The 20,807-nt window shown below is 38.4% G+C and overlaps 1 protein-coding gene across 1 annotated transcript in view; it reads left to right on the top strand.

The window, feature by feature from the left end:
* LRP1B (LDL receptor related protein 1B) overlaps positions 1–20,807 on the top strand; it is a 2,108,848-nt gene that overhangs the window by 1,388,164 nt on the left and 699,877 nt on the right. The window contains exons 24-25 of the mRNA XM_066345498.1: positions 9,598–9,795; positions 14,584–14,788. Coding sequence (XP_066201595.1) covers positions 9,598–9,795; positions 14,584–14,788 — 403 coding nt within the window. The remainder of the gene's footprint in view (positions 1–9,597; positions 9,796–14,583; positions 14,789–20,807) is intronic.

Here is a 20,807-nt window from a genome sequence, read left to right as displayed (position 1 = left end):
TAAGCCACTTCTAAATTAAAAGTACTGTACTGATTTGAGCTGTTGAATTCAGTCATTTTGAGACAGGAGCTAGTATGTCAGAAATATTGATAGAAGACTATAAAAATAAATGACTACTTCATATTTGTTGATATTCATTTTAACTTGAGTTTGCCTCTAAAGAACATAATATACCTACATCAAAACTGGGACACAACAGAATTTTTTTTTAAGTGAGAGGAGAAGAGATAGTGAGACAGACTCCCACATATACCCTAACAGGTATCCAACCAGCAACCACTGTCTGGGGCCGATGATGCTCCAATCAATTGAGCCACTTTTAGCTCCTGGAGCTGACACTGGGACCAATGAGTTATCCTCAGTCCCCAGGGCCAATGCTCGAACCAATTGAGCCACTGGCTGCTGGAGGGGTAGAGTGATGGAAGGGGGAGAGGGAGGGAGAGAGAAGCTCATGGTAGCTTCTCTTGTGTGCCCTGACTGGTAATCAAACCTGGGACATCCACATGCTGGGCTGATTCTCTATCAACTGAGCCACCAGCCAGGACCCACAACAGAAATTTCATTGTGTTTTATCTCCAAATATTTTATACAGAAGTGTTTTTCTTTAAAAATTTGAAATTTAGTCTCATCATTTCCCACCAGTTTATGAAATTACATACTGTACTGAATTATTCATTATATCTTTTTATTCTCTTAATAAAGAAATAATAATTTGATACCAACAAATCTTAAAAGTAGAGAGGCACTGGAGAAGTTAACAAGACTCAGAGTTCAAATATGATTTTGAATATTTACCCCTTTATTTTTTTATTTTACTTAACTGATTTATTGTAGTAACATTTATCAAACAACCATATTCTCAACACAAAATGACAAATTCAATAACTTGAACAACTTAGAGCTGTTTTAGTGTAATGCTCAATGTAATGGTCATTGTTTAGGAAAAAAAGAAGATACGTTTTTAACTACTTTTTATTTTCTTATGAAATCTTTCAAAAATATTTGAAACCAATAAGAATAACACATTCTCAACCAATGTTTTTAAAATATTGAAATTTTGTTATTCATGAATCAATTCATTTTTTAAAAGTAATGGAGCAGATAACTTTAAAGCCCTCTCCCTTTGTGTATCCATTTCTCCATCCTCAAAATCAGTGGTCCCCAACCCCCGGGTTGCGGACTGTTACCGGTCCATGGGCCATTTGGTACCGGTCCACAGAGAAAAAATAAATAACTTACATTATTTCCGTTTTATTTATATTTAAGTCTGCACGGTGTTTTATTTTTTAAAAATGACCAGATTACCTCTGTTACATCCGTCTAAGACTCACTCTTGACACTTGTCTCGGTCACATGATACATTTATCCGTCCCACCCTAAAGGCCGATCCGTGGAAATATTTTCTGACATTAAACTGATCCATGGCCCAAAAAATGTTGGGGACCACTGCTCAAAATAACTATTTTTGTGATATTTGTATATCTGTTTTATCATAATGTTCTTAAACAACAAGGAATATGTTTGTGTTTTAAAAAAATGAAGCCAGCCATGGGTTGTTGACTCAGTGTTAAGTGTTGGACTAGCATGTGATGTCACAGGTTCAATTCCCAGTCACGGCATACAGGAGAAGTAACAATGTAATCTCTACTACTTCCACTCCCTCTTTTCTCTCTTTCTTCCCCTCCTGCAACCATGACTCAATTGGTTTGAGTGAGTTGGTCTCGGGCACTGAGAATGGCTCCATGACTTTCACCTCAAGTGCTACAAAATGGCATAGTTGATGAGCAATGGAGCAATGGCCCCAGATGGGCAGAGCATCTCCCCCTAGTGGTCTTTCTCAGTGGATCTTGTTGGGGCACATGCAGGGTCTGTATCTCTGCCTCTCTTCTTCTCACTAAAATTAAAAAAAAAAAAATTAAAGACAGAGGAACTGCCTTGCACATCTTGTTCCTCACACCTTTGGGATTTTAAAACAGGGCTAAAATCACCTTTGGACTGGAGCTAAAGCCACAATGTGTGCAAAGAGATTTTTTCAAGGGTAACATTAAAGCAGACATTATGATGACAGGAATGTTGACTACTGGACTGAAAATTAAAAACAATATTTAGAATTAGCATCATTGTGTTATGTTCGCTGCACCGATAGAAATAAATGCCTTTCTTCTACTGGCGTAATTGCTCGTTTTCTCATAAATACCTCTTGCCTTTGTCTCTTAATTGAAGCACTATTGGGATTTCTGTCTGAATTAGTATTTCTCTAATAGCTGTTCTTATTGATCTCAAATAAATTCTTGTTGCCTTTCATTAAAAAATGTTTTTAAGCACAAAAATTATACATAGTTATATACATTATAGACTCAGCTGGACTTAGTACTTTTTCACTCACAAATATAACTTTGAGATTTATCTATAGTATTTTATATAACTCTGTTTTTTTCCTCTTAACTGCACTAAAGCAGTCTGCTATACAGAATATTATAGTTTTATCAGTCCTCTCCTGTTCACCATTGTTGAGGTTGTTTCTAGCATTTTGCTATGTAAAACTATGTTGTAGTGAATGTTCTTATGATGTCAACATGTAGAGAAGTGCACAAGTTGAACCACACGTTCAAGTGCATGTGCACCTTCAGTTGGACATTTTTATCTCTATTATTGCCAACTATATCTTCCAAAAGTTGTACAAATATACATTACCATCAGCAGTTTATGGGAGTTCCTGATTCTTCAAATCACTGCTGACACTAGACAGAATAAGTGAGTCAAATCCATGCTACTCCACTCATTAGCTGTGTGACTCTAAAGTATTAATTACATTATTTCTCTGTATCCCTGTGTCTTCCTGTGCAAAATGGAGATGACACTATCACCTATTTCTGAGGGTCTGTGAGGATTACATCAATTGAATTTATAAGAGTATAAGAATAATTAATTCCACTGCAAAAGAAGCATTTCAGAAGTGTTTGCTATTATACCAATATTCAGACTCTAGATAGTTGCCCTATAGAATGGATGTTGTTTTGCTGTTTTAATAAAATTTTCTCTCATTTTCTACATGTATCCCATTATGGACTAGTTACAGTTTATAGACTGGCATCAGTCTACAGATACACTTGAACAGCACTTTCTTAAATCACTAATTTACATATTTTGCTTGTTTATATATTCTAGATAAACACCCATAATGAGATACATATTTTGGAAGTATTTTCTCCCTTTTTGTAGTCTGTCCTCCCTCCCTCCTTTCCTTTCCCTCCCCTCCCCTCCCTTCCCCTCCCCTCCCCTCCCCTCCCTTCCCCTTCCCTCCCCTCCCCTCCCTCCATTCCTTCCTTCCTTTTCTTCCCTTTGTTCTCTTTCTTTCTTTCTTTCTTTCTTTCTTTCTTTCTTTCTTTCTTTCTTTCTTTCTTTCTTTCTTTCCTTCTTTCTTTCTTTCTTTCTTTTTTCTTCTTTCCTTTCTTGGTGTTGTTTTTGAATCTCAAAAGTTTTTTTTTAAGTTAAAATTTTTGTTATTGTTCCTTGTATTTTGGTGTAACAACTAAGATATCATAGTCTAATCTAAGTTCACTTAGATATACTCATGTATTCTAAAAGTTGTATAGTTTTGGCTCTTATATGTAGGACTGTGATACATTTTGAGTTAATTTTTGTACATGGTGTAAAGTTTCAACTTCATTCTTTTGCATATGGAAACTCAGTTCCACCAGCACTTGATAAGACAATTGCTCCATTGAACAATTATCTGGAGCTTGGGCTTTTAGGTGAGCTCCAAATCTACCTGACTCCTCTAGTAGCTTCTGGATGAATCATTTGTTTACAAGGCTACCATGAAGCTAGAGAAATGGCACGGGAATGATAAATGTTCAGACTCCACAGTTTGCTGTTCTTATTGATATTCAGCAGTTTTTCTTGAATAAATACTCATTAGATTGTTACCAGACTTTCATTAATTGTTAATGTTCAGAAAAAGGTGGTTTTGACTATTCTATCAATGTTGTCATTGTTTTTATGGAGGAGAGGACTTTGGAAGGTCCTGCTTCACTATTCAGAAACTACTTCTCTATCTCTTTAATATTTAATTGTTCATGCTTTTAAATTTTATAAATTAATTGCCGTAAATTTCTCTTTATTTTTGAAATTTTTTTGAGTTCCTCTAGGCCAAGAAATTGTTTAAAATTATCTTTAGTTTTAAAGCATATAAGTAATTTAGCAATTTTTATTATGAATTCTTAATTTAATTTCATTGTGTTTAGAAAATGTGTTCATTATTAGATTGATTTTTTGCTATCTCTTGAGACATACTCTGTGGCCTAGACATGGGCATTTTGTTGAGTGTTGTTTGTTTGTTTTTTAAGATTTTATTTATTCATTATAGAGAGGGGAGAGAGAAAGAGAAGGAGGGAGGAGACAGAAATACTCCCATATGTGCCTTGACCAGGCAAGCCCAGGGTTTTGAACCGGCAACCTCAGTGTTTCCAGGTTGACACTTTATCCACTGTGCCACCACTGGTCAGGCTTTTATGTGTACTTAAAGAGAATATGTTTTTTATTTTGATGGTAAAGATATTTAGCAGTTATGGTGGGTAGAGCTTTTTGTTAATTTTGTTGTAATTGTAATCATTTTGTTATAATTATCAGTTTACGCAGTCATTTTAGTTAAAATTTTACAATATGATTATAAAGTCATTGTTTTCTCCATTTAATTCTGTGAGAGTTTGCTCTATACATTTTCATTCTTTATTATTAATCACGTACCATTTCTAAGATTTTTTCATCACATTTGTCTTATTACATAATGATATTTTTTATTTCTATAAAAGCTGTTACTTAAAATCTATTTTGCCTAATATTAATATTGTTTTATTAATATTTCAACTTATAATATAAATAGTATTTACAAATATTTTAGAGCATATATGACAAAATATTTTATTTTATTTTAGAAAGTGAGACAGTAAGACCTATATAATTTTAGTGACTTTCTTCTATTTGTATCAGAACAAAAAGTTAGAATCCAGGCCTTTGGCTGTAGAATTTCTATCTCAGTTGTAACAGACAAGTCATTAATCTGTGATTCAAAAGAGTATACTTTCTTGCCTGACCAGGCAGTGGTACAGTGGATAGAGTGTTGGACTGAGATGCGGAGGACCCAGGTTCGAAACCCGAGGTCGCCAGCTTGAGCACGGGCTCATCTGGTTTGAGCAAAGCTCCCCAGCTTGGACCCAAGGTTGCTGGCTCGAGCAAGGGGTTACTTGGTCTGCTGAAGGCCCACGGTCAAGGCACATATGAGAAAGCAATCAATGAACAACTGAGGTGTTGCAACAAAAAACTGATAATTGATGCTTCTCATCTCTCTTCGTACCTGTCTGTCTGTCCCTATCTATCCCTCTCTTTGTCTCTGTAAAAAAAAAAAAAAAAAAAAGAATATACTTTCTCAAATGCGGCATAGAAGAGCAGTAAGTGAGCTCTTAAATATTGCTGTTATAGAAATATAAGCTTTCCTGAAGAGAAAAAATATTATTTGACATACTGAATTACCTTGCTCAGCATACATGTCCTGCTTAAACAATTGTTTATTTATTTCTCCAAGAAACTGGAAATAATAATTTCTTCTATTATAAGTTTAATTTTCATTTTTAACAATAACTAATCTAACTGGGAAGATATATGTGAATGCTAAAATATTGTACCAATGCAGGATGAAGTGCAATTTAGTTTTGTTCCCACTCCTGAAACACAGTCACTAGTTCCTGTGGCAGATGTAACAGCATTCTTTCATGAATCCTTCAAAAACTATTCTATAATTACCTTTCTACAGGTCTAGAAATAGCTCTTATTTAACTTAAACAGTAGCATAATATGTGCACTGTTTGCATCTTGCTGTATACAACTTACAAAGTATTGGGAATTATTTCATATTAGCACATGTATATCAATTACATTAATTTACATGGCCAAATAATATTACATGGTATACCTGTGTCATAGGTTATTTATCCGGCCTCCTATTGATAAACACTTATGTTGTTTTTCAGTTTTTGCTACTACAAATAATATTTCAAAGAGCTTCCTTGTTTGTCTGGCATTTTTGTATATAAAACTTTATTGTTTGGGTTAATAATTTCTGACAAGTGGACCTACTTGGTCAAGGGGTAGATATATTTTTGATAGTATTTCCCAGTGGCTCTCCATATAGATTATAACAGTTTATACTTCTGTTATCAATATATCAGAGTGCCTTTTGTCTATACTATAATTAATACAGTCTCTTATCAAATATTTTTGTGGTTTCGAAATCCATTTTTTTATTTTATGAGAGAAATTAAACACTTTTATAACTATAAAAGTTGCTTTTTAAAAAATAAATATTTCAATATTATTTGCTTATTATTTATTTGATGATTTTCTTCTTGTTAATTTATAGTTTATATGTATAAAATAACTTAGTTTTTTATGATATTTTAGATATTTTACCTAGTTTGTCTTTTGCCTCTATAACATTGTTTTTGTCCTTTAATGTTTTAAACATGTATTAAACATTATTCTTTCATTTAGATATTTTATGATTTGTGTCAAACTCATATAGGCCTTCCTCATTCTAAAATTCTAAACATAAGTATTCCATGCTTACTCCTAACACTTTCATAATTTCCTCTACTACATCAAAGTTTTTAAGCAATCTGGAAATTATTTTTTGCATTGTCAAAAAATTTTCTAACAATTTCTTCTCTAGGTGCCCTAAAGCTATCATGTTTTTCAGACTTAAAGTTGGTTATGAATCAGTACCAAAGTATTTCTCTATTGAAACAATAATATATGTTAATACTATTGGAGTTAGTCACTATTATATATTTTTCTGAGAATTTTTCTGGTGAGCTACATTTTTTTAAATATAATCTTTGCAATTACTCATATTATTTTAAAGGATAGATTTGCAAATATTTTTCATCACAGAAAATTTATAAATTAATTTAGGCAGAAGTAAGATATTTGGGATATTGGGTTTTTTTTCTGTCTAATAATACTAAATACCTTTCCATTTGTTGTAGTCTTCATTCCTCTTATTATGTTTTAAAATTTCACATATGCTTTTTTATATTTCCTAATAATTTTACTCCTGTATTTATTCTTTTTATTTTTTGTTGCTAATGTGTATTTTTTTATTTTGACTTTTCAGAAGCTGTTGAAGCTTAGTGGTTGTTTTGTCTAAAAGTCTGTAATCCCATTCAGACTCTGCTCCTGAGTCTTTACGGGGCTAATGGGCTCTGAGGAGGTCCTGAGCCCAGGCTGTTGCTTCCATCCTGCTTTTCTCAAAGACTGGTTGGGGTCTTTCCCCTTCGTTGTGTTACCTCCTCTGAGAATTTTTCACAAAGAGCTATAGGCATCTGCTCAGAAACTTTCTGAAGTTTGAATGCATTCCTCAACCTTTCCTCTCATATTGTGGGGTTTAGGTAGTAGATGTCTTTCAGTGCTAGTGAAGATGGAACTTGTAATTTTTTTTTCTTTCTCTTCTCTCTTTTTCTTTCTAAATTCCTTTTTTCTTCAGCTGTGATATTCTAGGGTAAAGGCAGCAACACATTACCTTGCAATTTTAAAACTATGTATTCTCTCTTTCTTGCTCTTTTTGTAGTGTTAGTTGTTCCTTTTTTAACTTAAATTTTTTTTATTTTTAATTTATTGTGTTGACATGGTTTCAAATGTCCCACTCAATGTAATACCCTCTATACTCTGCACTGTCACCCCATGCATTGTATGTTCTTTAACAGGTGTTTAATATAAATTTCTCTTGCAAATAGCTACTGTACTGATAATGTAGTATTTGACTAAGAGAAAACTAAATCAAAATATGAAGGAGCTGTTTAGAGCTGAAATGTCACTAGTTTCATACATGCTAGGAAATATCTGGCTTCTTTTATCTGAATCATCATTCTAGCCTTTCCTCTTATGTAATATTTATTTTGTTTTTTCCACTAATCTTTGGAATTTAATATTCATAATAACTGCTAAACATATATTAAGATATTATCAAGTGTTCATACTTTAATTATCAATTGCCATAATAAATCAGTATACTTTGCATTTTATAAATAAAAAATAATGAGGATCTGAGAGTTTAAATAAACTTCTAAAATTTACAGTTTGTTAGCAGAGCTCTGTCTTAAACCTGCATTTTCGCACTCCAAGTCTATTACTTTTTGACTACATTACAGTTACTTCTAAATTTCTATTTACTGTGATGGTTTTTAGCTCACAAAACAAATTTGCCTATATTATTTAATTAGATTCTGATAACAACAGTTTAAGTTAGATTGAAAGTAGGTTATTGTTAAATGCATTTTATAGGTAAGGACATTTAATTTCTAAAAATACAGAATTTTTCAAAGGCAAACATTTGTTTCATAGCCAGAGCAGAAGATCAAACAGAGCTCCTTATCTAAAATTAGGTATCTTTCTTTTAAATAACTATACATCTAACAAAACAATTTTTACATTAATAATGATACATTCTTGATTTAAAATTTTATGAGTATTTTTTCTATTGGAAGCTATTTGAAACTAGTTATTTTGTACATGTTTGGTATCTTGTATCCATAAACTATTGTCATAATAATGTTATGCAATAAACACCCGATACTGTGCAATAAATAACCACAATACCTAAGTGATCACAATACATGTAATTTTTGCTCACATGTTTTCAGGCTTTCTGAGCAATTCCTGTGGTCCTGGCTGGACTTGCTTGTACTGTGAAGTTAGCTGCAAATCTACTTAACAGCTCTGATGATCACGGCAGGGCTTTTTCCCATGTTAGCTATCTCTTGAGATATATTCAATTTCTCTTCACATTTATTCATTCAGAAAGCATTTAGTTAATGTACTGTCCTGGGAAGAGTTTACTAAATTAGATTCATGTCCATTGTGGAGGTGAGGAGCACGGCAGCAACTCTCCTACACCAACGGTAGCCAGGCCATGTTTACACCCTTCCGAATCTAAGACGTGGCGCCTACTATATCTTCCCCTGGTGCTAGGACTTAAGGAGATCATAATGAGCAAGACAGACAAGATCTCAACTGGTGATTCTTAGACTGTGGGGAAGGCTGCATCTTCATTTTTTGGAAACCATTCCCTAACTTTACACCCATCAACCCTTTTCATAGAAATCCTCTTCTGGTTGGAGCTCTCTCTCCTATGCCTGTGTAAGCATGTGATGAGCTATGAGTCACAGAACTAGTTTTTGCCAATTGTTAGCAATTTCTGTGATATTTCTGAGCTTTGGATTGTCAGCTGAAACTCCATGAAAACAGAAAATCTTTCATTTTGTTTTTAAATTACCCTAATTCTTATAGTCTTTAATTAGAATCAGGTGGGTAATAATACAAGGAAGAAAAAGATGTTTATACCTTGTTTTAATAAACACATATAAACCTAAATTTTCAAGTATTTTTTTCTAAATTTTGGATTAAAAGATATTGCTTCTTTACTGACAGATATTTATATAATAAATTGTACTTTTAAATGAATGGATTTTGACCTCATTTTATTCCACTTACCAAAGTATATAAATGTTTTCATAAGTGTATTAAAAATAAATTTAATTTCAGATCCTTTTGAAGCATTCATCATTTTTTCCATTCGCCATGAAATCAGAAGGATTGATCTTCATAAAAGAGACTATAGTCTACTTGTGCCTGGATTGCGAAACACAATAGCTCTTGATTTTCACTTCAATCAAGGTTTACTTTATTGGACAGATGTTGTAGAAGACAGAATATACCGAGGCAAGCTTTCTGAAAATGGAGGTATGTGTGTTACAATTTTGTGTTAATGTTTCAGTTGGTTTTTAACTGAAAATTCAAGAAATATGTGTGGTAATGAAAGGAGTGTTGATTACTGTTTGTCCTTTGGGTATTTCTTTCTTCATATATGTAAAACCAAGGATATCACATATATGTGTGAAGATATGTTCAAAGAGTGAGGGCCTGTGCTATTCACTCCATTTTTAAATTATGGACTTTTCCATTGGCATGTGGTAAAGATATTTATTTATAAGAAAATGATTTCTACATACTAACAGTTATATTTGTGAGTTAAAATAAGTTGTGTTTAATTTTGTTATAATCTTTCAACTTATCTCAAAGACATGAAATCAAAATTTTTACAAAGACCACTAATATTAGCTAAATATTTTTGCCATATGTTGACTTTTCTGTCTATTCTAGGTTTTTCTTAAGTAGCAAGGCTTTGAGATAAATATTTGTAACATGTCTCTTGAAAATGTTACCTATGTGTAGCATTTCAAGAACTAGATAGTTCTATCAAATTCTAAATTTCTCCTTAAATCACCTTTGCAATTTTGAAAAAATGGTAATATTTAAGCATACAATATGGTTATGATAGATGAATTTCTGTCCTGTGTCATATTGCAAGATGCTGATTTCAAATGATTGATTTAGATCCATGGGATTAGATGGTTAACTGTTTAAAATACCCACTTAAACAATCTGACTATAATCACTGCTAATGCCATAACCTATTAAGAGTTATCCTATGAGACACGGGTGTCTTTTTCTCTAAGACAAGAGAGACAGAGAGAGACACACAGAGAGGGCAGATAGAGAAAGACAGACAGAAAGAGAGACAGAGAGGAAGGTAGAAAGATGAGAAGCATCAATTCTTCATTGAAGCATCTTAGTTGTTCATTGATTGCTTTATCGTATGTGCCTTGACTGGAGTGGGGCTCCTGCCTAGCCAGTGACACCTTGCTCAAGCCAGCAACCTTAGGCTCAAGTCAGCAAACTTTAGGCTCAAGCGGGCAACCACAGGGTTTAGAACCTGGGTGCTCTGTGTCTCAGGCCAGTGCTCTACCCACTGGGCAACTGCTTGGTCAGGCGAGATGCAGGTGTATTTAAAATACTCTATTTAAATTGTTAAAGAAGCTAAGGAAGGGATAAATAAGAATATTGGTGGACATTATCAAATAATTTATTTTTATTTAAACTGCACTAATGCCTTCTTCCCTTATTTGCAAATGTGTTATATCTCGCAAATCCCATAACCTGGGGATGGAAGGAGAGGGAGGGTCATGGGGTTCCTGGCAATGGAGGGAGAGGGGGTGTCATGGGGCTCCTGGGAATGGAGGGAGAGGGAGTGTCTTAGGGCTCCTGGGGATGGAGGGAGAGGGAGTGTCATGGGGCTCCTGGGGATGGAGGGAGAGGGAGTGTCATGGGGCTCCTGGGGATGGAGGGAGAGGGGGTGTCTTCGGGCTCCTGGGGATGGAGGGAGAGGGAGTGTCATGGGGCTCCTGGGGATGGAGGGAGAGGGGGTGTCTTGGGGCTCCTGGGGATGGAGGGAGAGAGAGTGTCATGGGGCTCCTGGGGATGGAGGGAGAGGGGGTGTCATGGGGCTCCTGGGGATGGAGGGAGAGGGAGTGTCATGGGGCTCCTGGGGATGGAGGGAGAGGGAGTGTCATGGGGCTCCTGGGGATGGAAGGAGAGGGTGTGTCTTCGGGCTCCTGGGGATGGAAGGAGAGGGGGTGTCATGGGGCTCCTGGGGATGGAGGGAGAGGGGGTGTCATGGGGCTCCTGGGGATGGAGGGAGAGGGAGTGTCATGGGGCTCCTGGGGATGGAGGGAGAGGGGGTGTCATGGGGCTCCTGGGGATGGAGGGAGAGGGAGTGTCATGGGGCTCCTGGGGATGGAAGGAGAGGGTGTGTCTTCGGGCTCCTGGGGATGGAAGGAGAGGGGGTGTCATGGGGCTTTGGGGATGGAGGGAGAGGGGGTGTCTTTGGGCTCCTGGGGATGGAGGGAGAGGGAGTGTCATGGGGCTCCTGGGGATGGAGGGAGAGGGGGTGTCTTGGGGCTCCTGGGGATGGAGGGAGAGAGAGTGTCATGGGGCTCCTGGGGATGGAGGGAGAGGGGGTGTCATGGGGCTCCTGGGGATGGAGGGAGAGGGAGTGTCATGGGGCTCCTGGGGATGGAGGGAGAGGGGGTATCATGGGGTTCCTGGGGATGAAGGGAGAAAGGGTGTCATGGGGCTCCTGGGGTTGGAGGGAGAGGGAGTGTCATGGGGCTCCTGGGGTGTGAGGGAGAGGGAGTGTCATGGGGCTCCTGGGGTTGGAGGGTGAGGGAGTGTCATGGGGCTCCTGGGGATGGAGGGAGAGGGGGTGTCATGGGGTTCCTGGGGATGGAGGGAGAGGGAATGTCATGGGGCTCCTGGTGATCGAGGGAGAGGGAGTGTCATGGGGCTCCTGGGGATGGAGGGAGAGGGAGTGTCATGGGGCTCCTGGGGATGGAGGGAGAGGGGGTGTCATGGGGCTCCTGGGGATGGAGGGAGAGGGGGTGTCATGGGGTTCCTGGGGATGGAGGGAGAGGGAATGTCATGGGGCTCCTGGTGATCGAGGGAGAGGGAGTGTCATGGGGCTCCTGGGGATGGAGGGAGAGGGAGTGTCATGGGGCTCCTGGGGATGGAGGGAGAGGGGGTGTCATGGGGTTCCTGGGGATGGAGGGAGAGGGAGTGTCATGGGGCTCCTGGGGATGGAGGAAGAGGGAGTGTCATGGGGCTCCTGGGGATGGAGGGAGAGGGGGTGTCATGGGGTTCCTGGGGATGGAGGGAGAGGGAGTGTCATGAGGCTCCTGGGGATGGAGGGAGAGGGAGTGTCATGGGGCTCCTGGGGATGGAGGGAGAGGGAGTGTCATGGGGCTCCTGGGGATGGAGGGAGAGGGGGTGTCATGGGGCTCCTGGGGATGGAGGGAGAGGGAGTGTCATGGGGTTCCTGGGGATGGAAGGAGAGGGTGTGTCTTTGGGCTCCTGGGGATGGAAGGAGAGGGGGTGTCATGGGGCTCCTGGGGATGGAGGGAGAGGGGGTGTCATCGGGCTCCTGGGGATGGAGGGAGAGGGGGTGTCATGGGGCTCCTGGGGATGGAAGGAGAGGGAGTGTCTTCAGGCTCCTGGGGATGGAAGGAGAGGGGGTGTCATGGGGCTCCTGCGGATGGAGGGAGAGGGAGTGTCATGGGGCTCCTGGGGATGGAGGGAGAGGGAGTGTCATGGGGCTCCTGGGGATGGAGGGAGAGGGAGTGTCATGGGGCTCCTGGGGATGGAGGGAGAGGGAGTGTCATGGGGCTCCTGGGGATGGAGGGAGAGGGAGTGTCATGGGGCTCCTGGGGATGGAGGGAGAGGGAGTGTCATGGGGCTCCTGGGGATGGAGGGAGAGGGAGTGTCATGGGGCTCCTGGGGATGGAGGGAGAGGGAGTGTCATGGGGCTCCTGGGGATGGAGGGAGAAGGAGTGTCATGGGGCTCCTGGGGATGGAGGGAGAGGGAGTGTCTTCGGGCTCCTGGGGATGGAAGGAGAGGGGGTGTCATGGGGCTTTGGGGATGGAGGGAGAGGGGGTGTCTTCGGGCTCCTGGGGATGGAGGGAGAGGGAGTGTCATGGGGCTCCTGGGGATGGAGGGAGAGGGGGTGTCATGGGGTTCCTGGGGATGGAGGGAGAGGGGTGTCATGGGGTTCCTGGGATGTGAGGGAGAGGGAGTGTCATGGGGCTCCTGGGGATGGAGGGAGAGGGGTGTCATGGGGTTCCTGGGATGTGAGGGAGAGGGAGTGTCATGGGGCTCCTGGGGATGGAGGGAGAGGGAGTGTCATGGGGATCCTGGGGATGGAGGGAGAGGGAGTGTCATGGGGCTCCTGGGGATGGAGGGAGAGGGAGTGTCATGGGGCTCCTGGGGTGTGAGGGAGAGGGAGTGTCATGGGGCTCCTGGGGATGGAGGGAGAGGGAGTGTCATGGGGCTCCTGGGGTGTGAGGGAGAGGGAGTGTCATGGGGCTCCTGGGGTGTGAGGGAGAGGGAGTGTCATGGGGCTCCTGGGGTTGGAGGGAGAGGGGGTGTCATGGGGCTCCTGGGGTGTGAGGGAGAGGGAGTGTCATGGGGCTCCTGGGGATGGAGGGAGAGGGAGTGTCTTCAGGCTCGTGGGGATAGAGAGAGAGGGAGTGTCTTCAGGCTCCTGGGGATGGAGGGAGAGGGACTGTCATGGGGCTCCTGGGGATGAAGGGAGAGGGAATGTCTTCAGGCTTCTGGGAATGGAGGGAGAGGGAGTGTCTTGGGGCTCCTCTTGGCTCAGGTTAAATGCAGTAAAGCAATCACATCTGTCTTGCTTCTAAAGTGAGTAGTTATAACGCTGTTGTCCCAAGTGAACTTTTTTCTTTGTTCTTCCCATGAAGATCAATATTTAAATTAAATTGCATTGATTTTAGCCAGTATATCATTATTATTCCCAAAATCCTCTGTTCTGCCTAAAAAGTCAGAAAAAAGAAATGACATTTTTTCAACCTAAATATTATTATTAGCTCCAGAATTATTTAAAAATTCTGTTCCATTGTTATTGAAAGAGCCTAAGAGATTAAAAATTTCTGGAAAAAATCAATAATTCTAAATTTGGCACCTTTTTAATTTCTTTTATGCCAGGTGTACCTTTTGTACTCCATCTCTTAGAGTGACTACAGTAAATGAATACTTTATATGCTGATACATAGGCCTTCTCCTTTGGGCTTAACGTGTTCCTGAAATGTGTACAAGTGTTGCTCTCCCTTCTGCTGTAGGTGTAAGTGCAGTTGAAGTAGTTGTGGAGCATGGCCTGGCTACCCCGGAAGGACTGGCCGTCGACTGGATAGCGGGCAACATATACTGGATAGACAGCAATCTGGACCAGATTGAAGTGGCCAAACTGGATGGATCCTTAAGAACTACACTAATAGCAGGAGCCATGGAACATCCTCGGGCTATTGCTTTAGACCCAAGATATGGGTAAAGATGTTTGCCTTTCACACATCCACTTTGGCTTAAGAAATATAATCTTTCAATTTAATGTCAAATTCAATTATCTCATAAATTATGCAACAAACTGCTTGTTTTGTGCATGTGTATATACATTATATGTGTGTGTGTGATATGTGTATATGTGTATATATATATAATTGTATAATATATAATTATATATATAATATATAATACACACACATATTACCATGAGTTTGGTTGTAGGATTTTTAAAAAGACACTTTTAGAAGTTATAAATGTCTTTTTTTAAACATATGGGAATTAAGCTGGCCCTATTGAAAGCAATTACAACTCTATTTTGAAACAATAATTTAATGACGTTCTCTTTGACCTTCTAAAAATGCTGTAATTGTACCTAATATATAGTTGCAAATCACAAGGCCAGTCTTTGATCCAAACAGTCACAGATGTTAACCACCTCACACTATTTATTTTGTATGTACTTGGCATCAGTTTAAGAGAAAATCAGAAAAGCTTAAAGGAGTCCAATGGTGAGATGCTGATTATTGGGACATTTGGAAGACAGGCATTTGGTTCTAAAAAACAAGGTCAGATGTTGAGTAACTCAGGTTATTGCCCTCAGTGTTTCCTGTGTGTTCCTTTCTAAAGATCAAAAAAGAGGAACTATATTTGCAGCCAGACAATGAGGGTTCCAGTTCCTGATTGTAAGTTATTCTTTGGAGAAGCTACTCAGGTGTATTATTTTTGCTTAGAATTTAGTTTAAGTTTTCTCTTTTACAAGTCAAAGATAATATATGTATATATATATAAATATATATCATTAGCTTGTTTTTGAGAAGACAGGAAATATGTGGGATATAATATATAGCTGATATATGTGAGAGCACTGTATTCCTCCTAATTATTTATTTCATGGTAATTACTCTGTAAATATAAAACCATTGTCAAATCTAAAAGGTAGTACAAAAAGCTTTTTCTGTGTGTGGCTCTGTACCCTTAAGTAATACAAAGTCCAATAGCACCATTGAGATTGGGGAGTTTGCCAGTTAATGAGATGCAGAAAAGAAAAAGGGAGCTTTGTGTTTTGTCAGTTCCCTGGATGCACTGACTGCCTTGTGCTCTGGTTTATACCCAAGATCAGAAAGAAGTATATTGGGAAGTCTGTTGGGTTTTTTTCCTTTTCCTGACTTTAGACACAGAAATTAAAGGGGTTGAGCAGGTTGTCTAGAGCAGGGTTCCAAACTGGCAACCCTTGTTGATGTGTTTTCTTTCTCTTCCACAGTGTTTTAAATTTATTTGAATTAGTTGCCAATTTAAAATACTGAAAGATTTTGCATAGTACTGTGGATTTTCGACTTCTTTTGGAAAACCAAGGAGATCTGGCAGCGATGAGCAGAGAAATAGCGGCTTCTTTTAACTTGGGGATGTGTTCTCTAGTTTACACAGTCCTCACTTTGCCCATTTCACTTATTAACTCTAATAGTAGCAATAAATTCACAAGAAGATATATGCTATGATTAATGAGAAATTCCACCTTTGTAAAGAAACTATTTCTGAGGTTTCAAGTAGATTGCTGATCCTGTCCCTTTAATTCCTGGAAGGCTTCACCATCAACAGAGGCTGCACCCTCAGTGTGGCTGCTGCTGGCATGAAAGTTTCACCTCACATCCATGCCTATGTTGTGCCAGCTCCATATCTGCATGAGAAACTTTCTGGATAGGTGAAAAGTGATATTTTAGAGAAAGTTGTAGTTTTAGCATTTAAACTAACACAATAGAAAAACTGAGAATGTCTCTCCTATTACAATTGTCACATAGAGAGGAAAACCAAGAAACAAACAATAAAATAGGTGTACTGAAATTTTAAAAATAATCTGACCAAACAAAACAGTGATGCAGGAAGTTGAAATTTCATTTTCTACAGCTTTGAACTGACAATATTTAGGCTAACCTTATTCATATCAGTTTGTTAGGAAAACATAAAACCCGAAAGCAGAAAAGAAAAAACAAAAAGAACATACAAGCCCCACATACTGTTTAAGTAAAAATATTAGATGCTATTTCAGAGATATAAAAGGAGCTTAAAAAGTAAAATATCCCTTAAGACTGAAAGTTAGAATAGAGCAAGCATGTGAGTAGGGAGAACCTGAGGATGCTTCAGTGAAAGGTGATGCCTTTTCTTATTAGCGACTGCTATCATGGTGTGAAGTTAATTAAAACAACTACAGTAGTATTAATTTTTTTGAAATGGGTGAAGTAATAATACTTATGATATTTTTTTTAGCATAGATTACCAAGTCTCAAAGTTGTGATGATATTTCTTATTTATTCAAGTCCAGGAAAGAATTGAAAGGTTGACAGATTTGGGTGTCTTGATGTGGTAAAATTTTTATTGTTAAAAAATATTTTGCCTGACCAGGCGGTGGCACAGTGGATAGAGCGTCGGACTGGGATGCAGAGGACCCGGGTTCAAGACCCCGAGGTCGCCAGCTTGAGTGCGGGCTCATCTGGTTTGAGGAAAAGCCCGCCAGCTTGAACCCAAGGTCGCTGGCTCCAGCAAGGGTTTACTTGGTCTGCTGAAGGCCCACGGTCAAGGCACATATGAGAAAGCAATCGATGAACAACTAAGGTGTTGCAATGCGCAATGAAAAACTAATGATTGGTGCTTCTCATCTCTCTCTGTTCCTGTCTGTCTGTCCCTGTCTATCCCTCTCTCTGACTCACTCTCTGTCTCTGTAAAAAAAAAAAAAAAAAAAATATTTTATAGAAGATTGATAAAATTAAGAAATGAGGTTTCTATAAACACCTTAAAAGCCCAGATGTAGCAATTAAATTTTAAAATATACTGCAAATATTAAAACATTTCAGATTTATTAGATATTTTAGTAAAAATATACATAAAACTTTTTAAACATTGGACCTTTTATAGACTTTTTAAATTCATTTTGGAGAAAAGAGAGAGAAAGAGAGAAGAGGGGGAGGAGCAGGAATCATCAACACCTGTATGTTGCTTTGACCAGGCAGGCCCAGGGTTTTGAACCAGCAATGTCAGTGTTCCAGATCATCACCTTATCCACTGAGCCACCACAGGTCAGGCAGCACTGGACCTTTAAAAGGTAGACTGAACAGCAAGTAAATCATGGAGGTACTAGAGGGAAAAAATAAATAAAGATCAGAGCAGAAATAATGACATAGAGGCTAAAGAAACAATACAGAGGATCAATGAAACCAGGAGCTGGTTCTTTGAAAAGGTAAACAAGATCATAAACCTTTAACCAGACTCACCAAGAAAAGAGAAAAAATACTCAAATAAATAAAATTAGAAATGAGAGTGGAGAAATAACAACTGACACAAAAGAAATACAAAATATTGTAGGAAAATACTATAAAGAACTGTATGCCAAAAAACTAGACAACCTAGATGAAATGGACAAATTCCTTGAAACATATAATCTTCCAAAAATTAATCTGGAAAAATCAGAAAACCTAAACATACCAATTACAACAAATGAGATTGAAACAGTTATCAAAAAACTCCCAAAAAAGAAAATTCATGGGTCTAATGGCTTCATAAGTGAATTCTACCAAATATTCAAAGAAGAACTAACTCCTATTCTTCTCAAGCTATTTCAAAAAATTAAAGAGGGAGGAAGACTTCCAAGCTCCTTTTATGAGGCGAGCATAATTCTGATTCCAAAACCAGGCAAAGACAACACAAAGAAAGAAAATTATAGGCCAATATCCCTGATAAATTTAGATACTAAAATTCTCAATAAAATAGCAAACTGGATCCAGCAATATATGACAAAAATCATACACCATGATCAAGTGGGATTTATTCTGGTGAGACAAGGCTGGTACAATACTCACAAATCAATCAATGTGATTCATCACATAAAAAAAGGAAGGTGAAAAACCATATGATAATTTCAATAGATGCAAACAAAGCATTTGATAAAATCCAGCACCCATTCATGATCAGCAAAGTAGGAATACAGGGAACATACCACAACATGATAAAAGCCATCTATGAAAAACCCACAGACAACATCATACTCAAAAAGTAAAGCAATCCCCTTAAGATCAGGAACAAGGCAGGGGTGCCCCCTTTCACCACTCTTATTCAACATAGTACTGGAAGTCCTAGCCACAGCAATCAGACAAGAAAAAGAAATAAAAGGCATCCAAATTGGAAAAGAAGAAGTAAAACTATCATTATTTGCAGATGATATGATATTGTATATAGAAAACCCTAAAGTCTCAGTCAAAAAACTACTGGACCTGATAAAGGAATTCAACAAGGTGGCAGGATATAAAATTAATACTCAGAAATCAGAGGCATTTTTATACACTAACAATGAACTGTCAGAAAGAGAAATTAAGGAAGCAATCCCTTTCACCATTGCAACCAAAAAAAATAAAGTACCTAGGAATAAATTTAACCAGGGAGATTAAAGACTTGTCCTCGAAAAATTTTAAAACATTGATAAAAGAAATCAGGGAAGATACAAACAAGTTGAAGCATATACTGTGCTCATGGTTATGAAGAATAAACATCATTAAAATATCTATATTACTAAAAGAAATGTATAAATTCAATGCAATATCAATTAAAATACCAATGACATACTTTAAAGATATAGAACACATATTCCAAAAATTTATATGAAACCAAAAGAGAACACGAATAGCCTCGGCAATCTTGAAAAGAAAGAATAAAGTGGGAGGTATCACACTTCCTGATATCAAGTTATACTGCAAGGCCATTGTACTCTAAACAGCCTGGTACTGGCATAAGAACAGGCATATAGATCAATGTAACAGAACAGAGAACCCAGAAATAAACCCACACTTTTATGGACAACAGATATTTGACAAAGGAGGTAAGAGCATACATTGGAGTAAAGACAGCCTCTTTAACAAATGGTGTTGGGGAAATTGGACAACTACCTGCAAAAACATGAAACTAGACCACCAACTTATACCATTGACAAAAATAAACTAAAAATGGATAGAATATTTAAATGTAAGCCATAAAACCATAAACATCTTAGAAGAAAACATCGGTAGTAAGTTCTCTGACATCTCTCGCAGCAATATATTTGCTGATTTATCTCCACGGGCAAGTGAAATAAAAGACAGGATAAACAAATGGTACTATATCAAACTAAAAAGCTTTTGCGCAGCTAAAGACAATAAAAACAGAATAAAAAGACAAACTACACAATGGGAGAACATATTTGACAATATGTCTGATAAGGGGTTAATAACCAAAATTTATAAAGAACTTGTAAAACTCAACACCAGGAAGACAAACAATCTAATCAAAAAATGGGCGAAAGAAATGGATAGACACTTCTCCAAAGAGGACATACAGATGTCCAATAGGCATATGAAATAATGCTCAACATTACTAATCATTAGAGATATGCAAATTAAAACCACAATGAGATATCATCTCACACCAGTCAGAATGGCGCTTATCAACAAAACAACACAGAATAAGTGCTGGCGAGGATATGGAGAAAAGGGAACCCTCCTGCACTGCTGGTGGGAATGGAGACTGGTGGAGCCACTGTGGAAAACAGTATGGAGATTCCACAAAAAATTAAAAATCAAACTTCCTTTTGACTCAGCTATTCCACTTTTAGGAATATACCCCAAGAACACCATAGCACTGTTTCAAAAGGAGAAATGCACCCCCATGTTTATGGCAGCATTGTTCACAATAGCAAAGATCTGGAAACTGCCCAAGTGTCCATCAGTGGACGAGTAGATTAAAAGGCTATGGTACAGATATACTATGGAGTACTACTCAGCCATAAGAAATGATGACATCGGATCACTTACAACAACATGGATGGACCTTGATAACATTATACTGAGAGAAATAAGTAAATCAGAAAAAACTAAGAAGTGTATGATTCCATACATAGATGGGACATAAAAATAAGACTCAGAGACATGGACAAGAGTGTGGTGGTTATGAGGGGAGGGGCACAAAGAAAACCAGTTAGAAGGTGATA

This window comes from Saccopteryx leptura, chromosome 7, assembly GCF_036850995.1.
Source record: "Saccopteryx leptura isolate mSacLep1 chromosome 7, mSacLep1_pri_phased_curated, whole genome shotgun sequence".
Taxonomy (NCBI): Eukaryota; Metazoa; Chordata; class Mammalia; order Chiroptera; family Emballonuridae; genus Saccopteryx; species Saccopteryx leptura.
The sequence above is the reverse complement of the archived record's forward strand: the minus strand, read 5'-3'. Positions and strand labels throughout refer to the sequence as shown.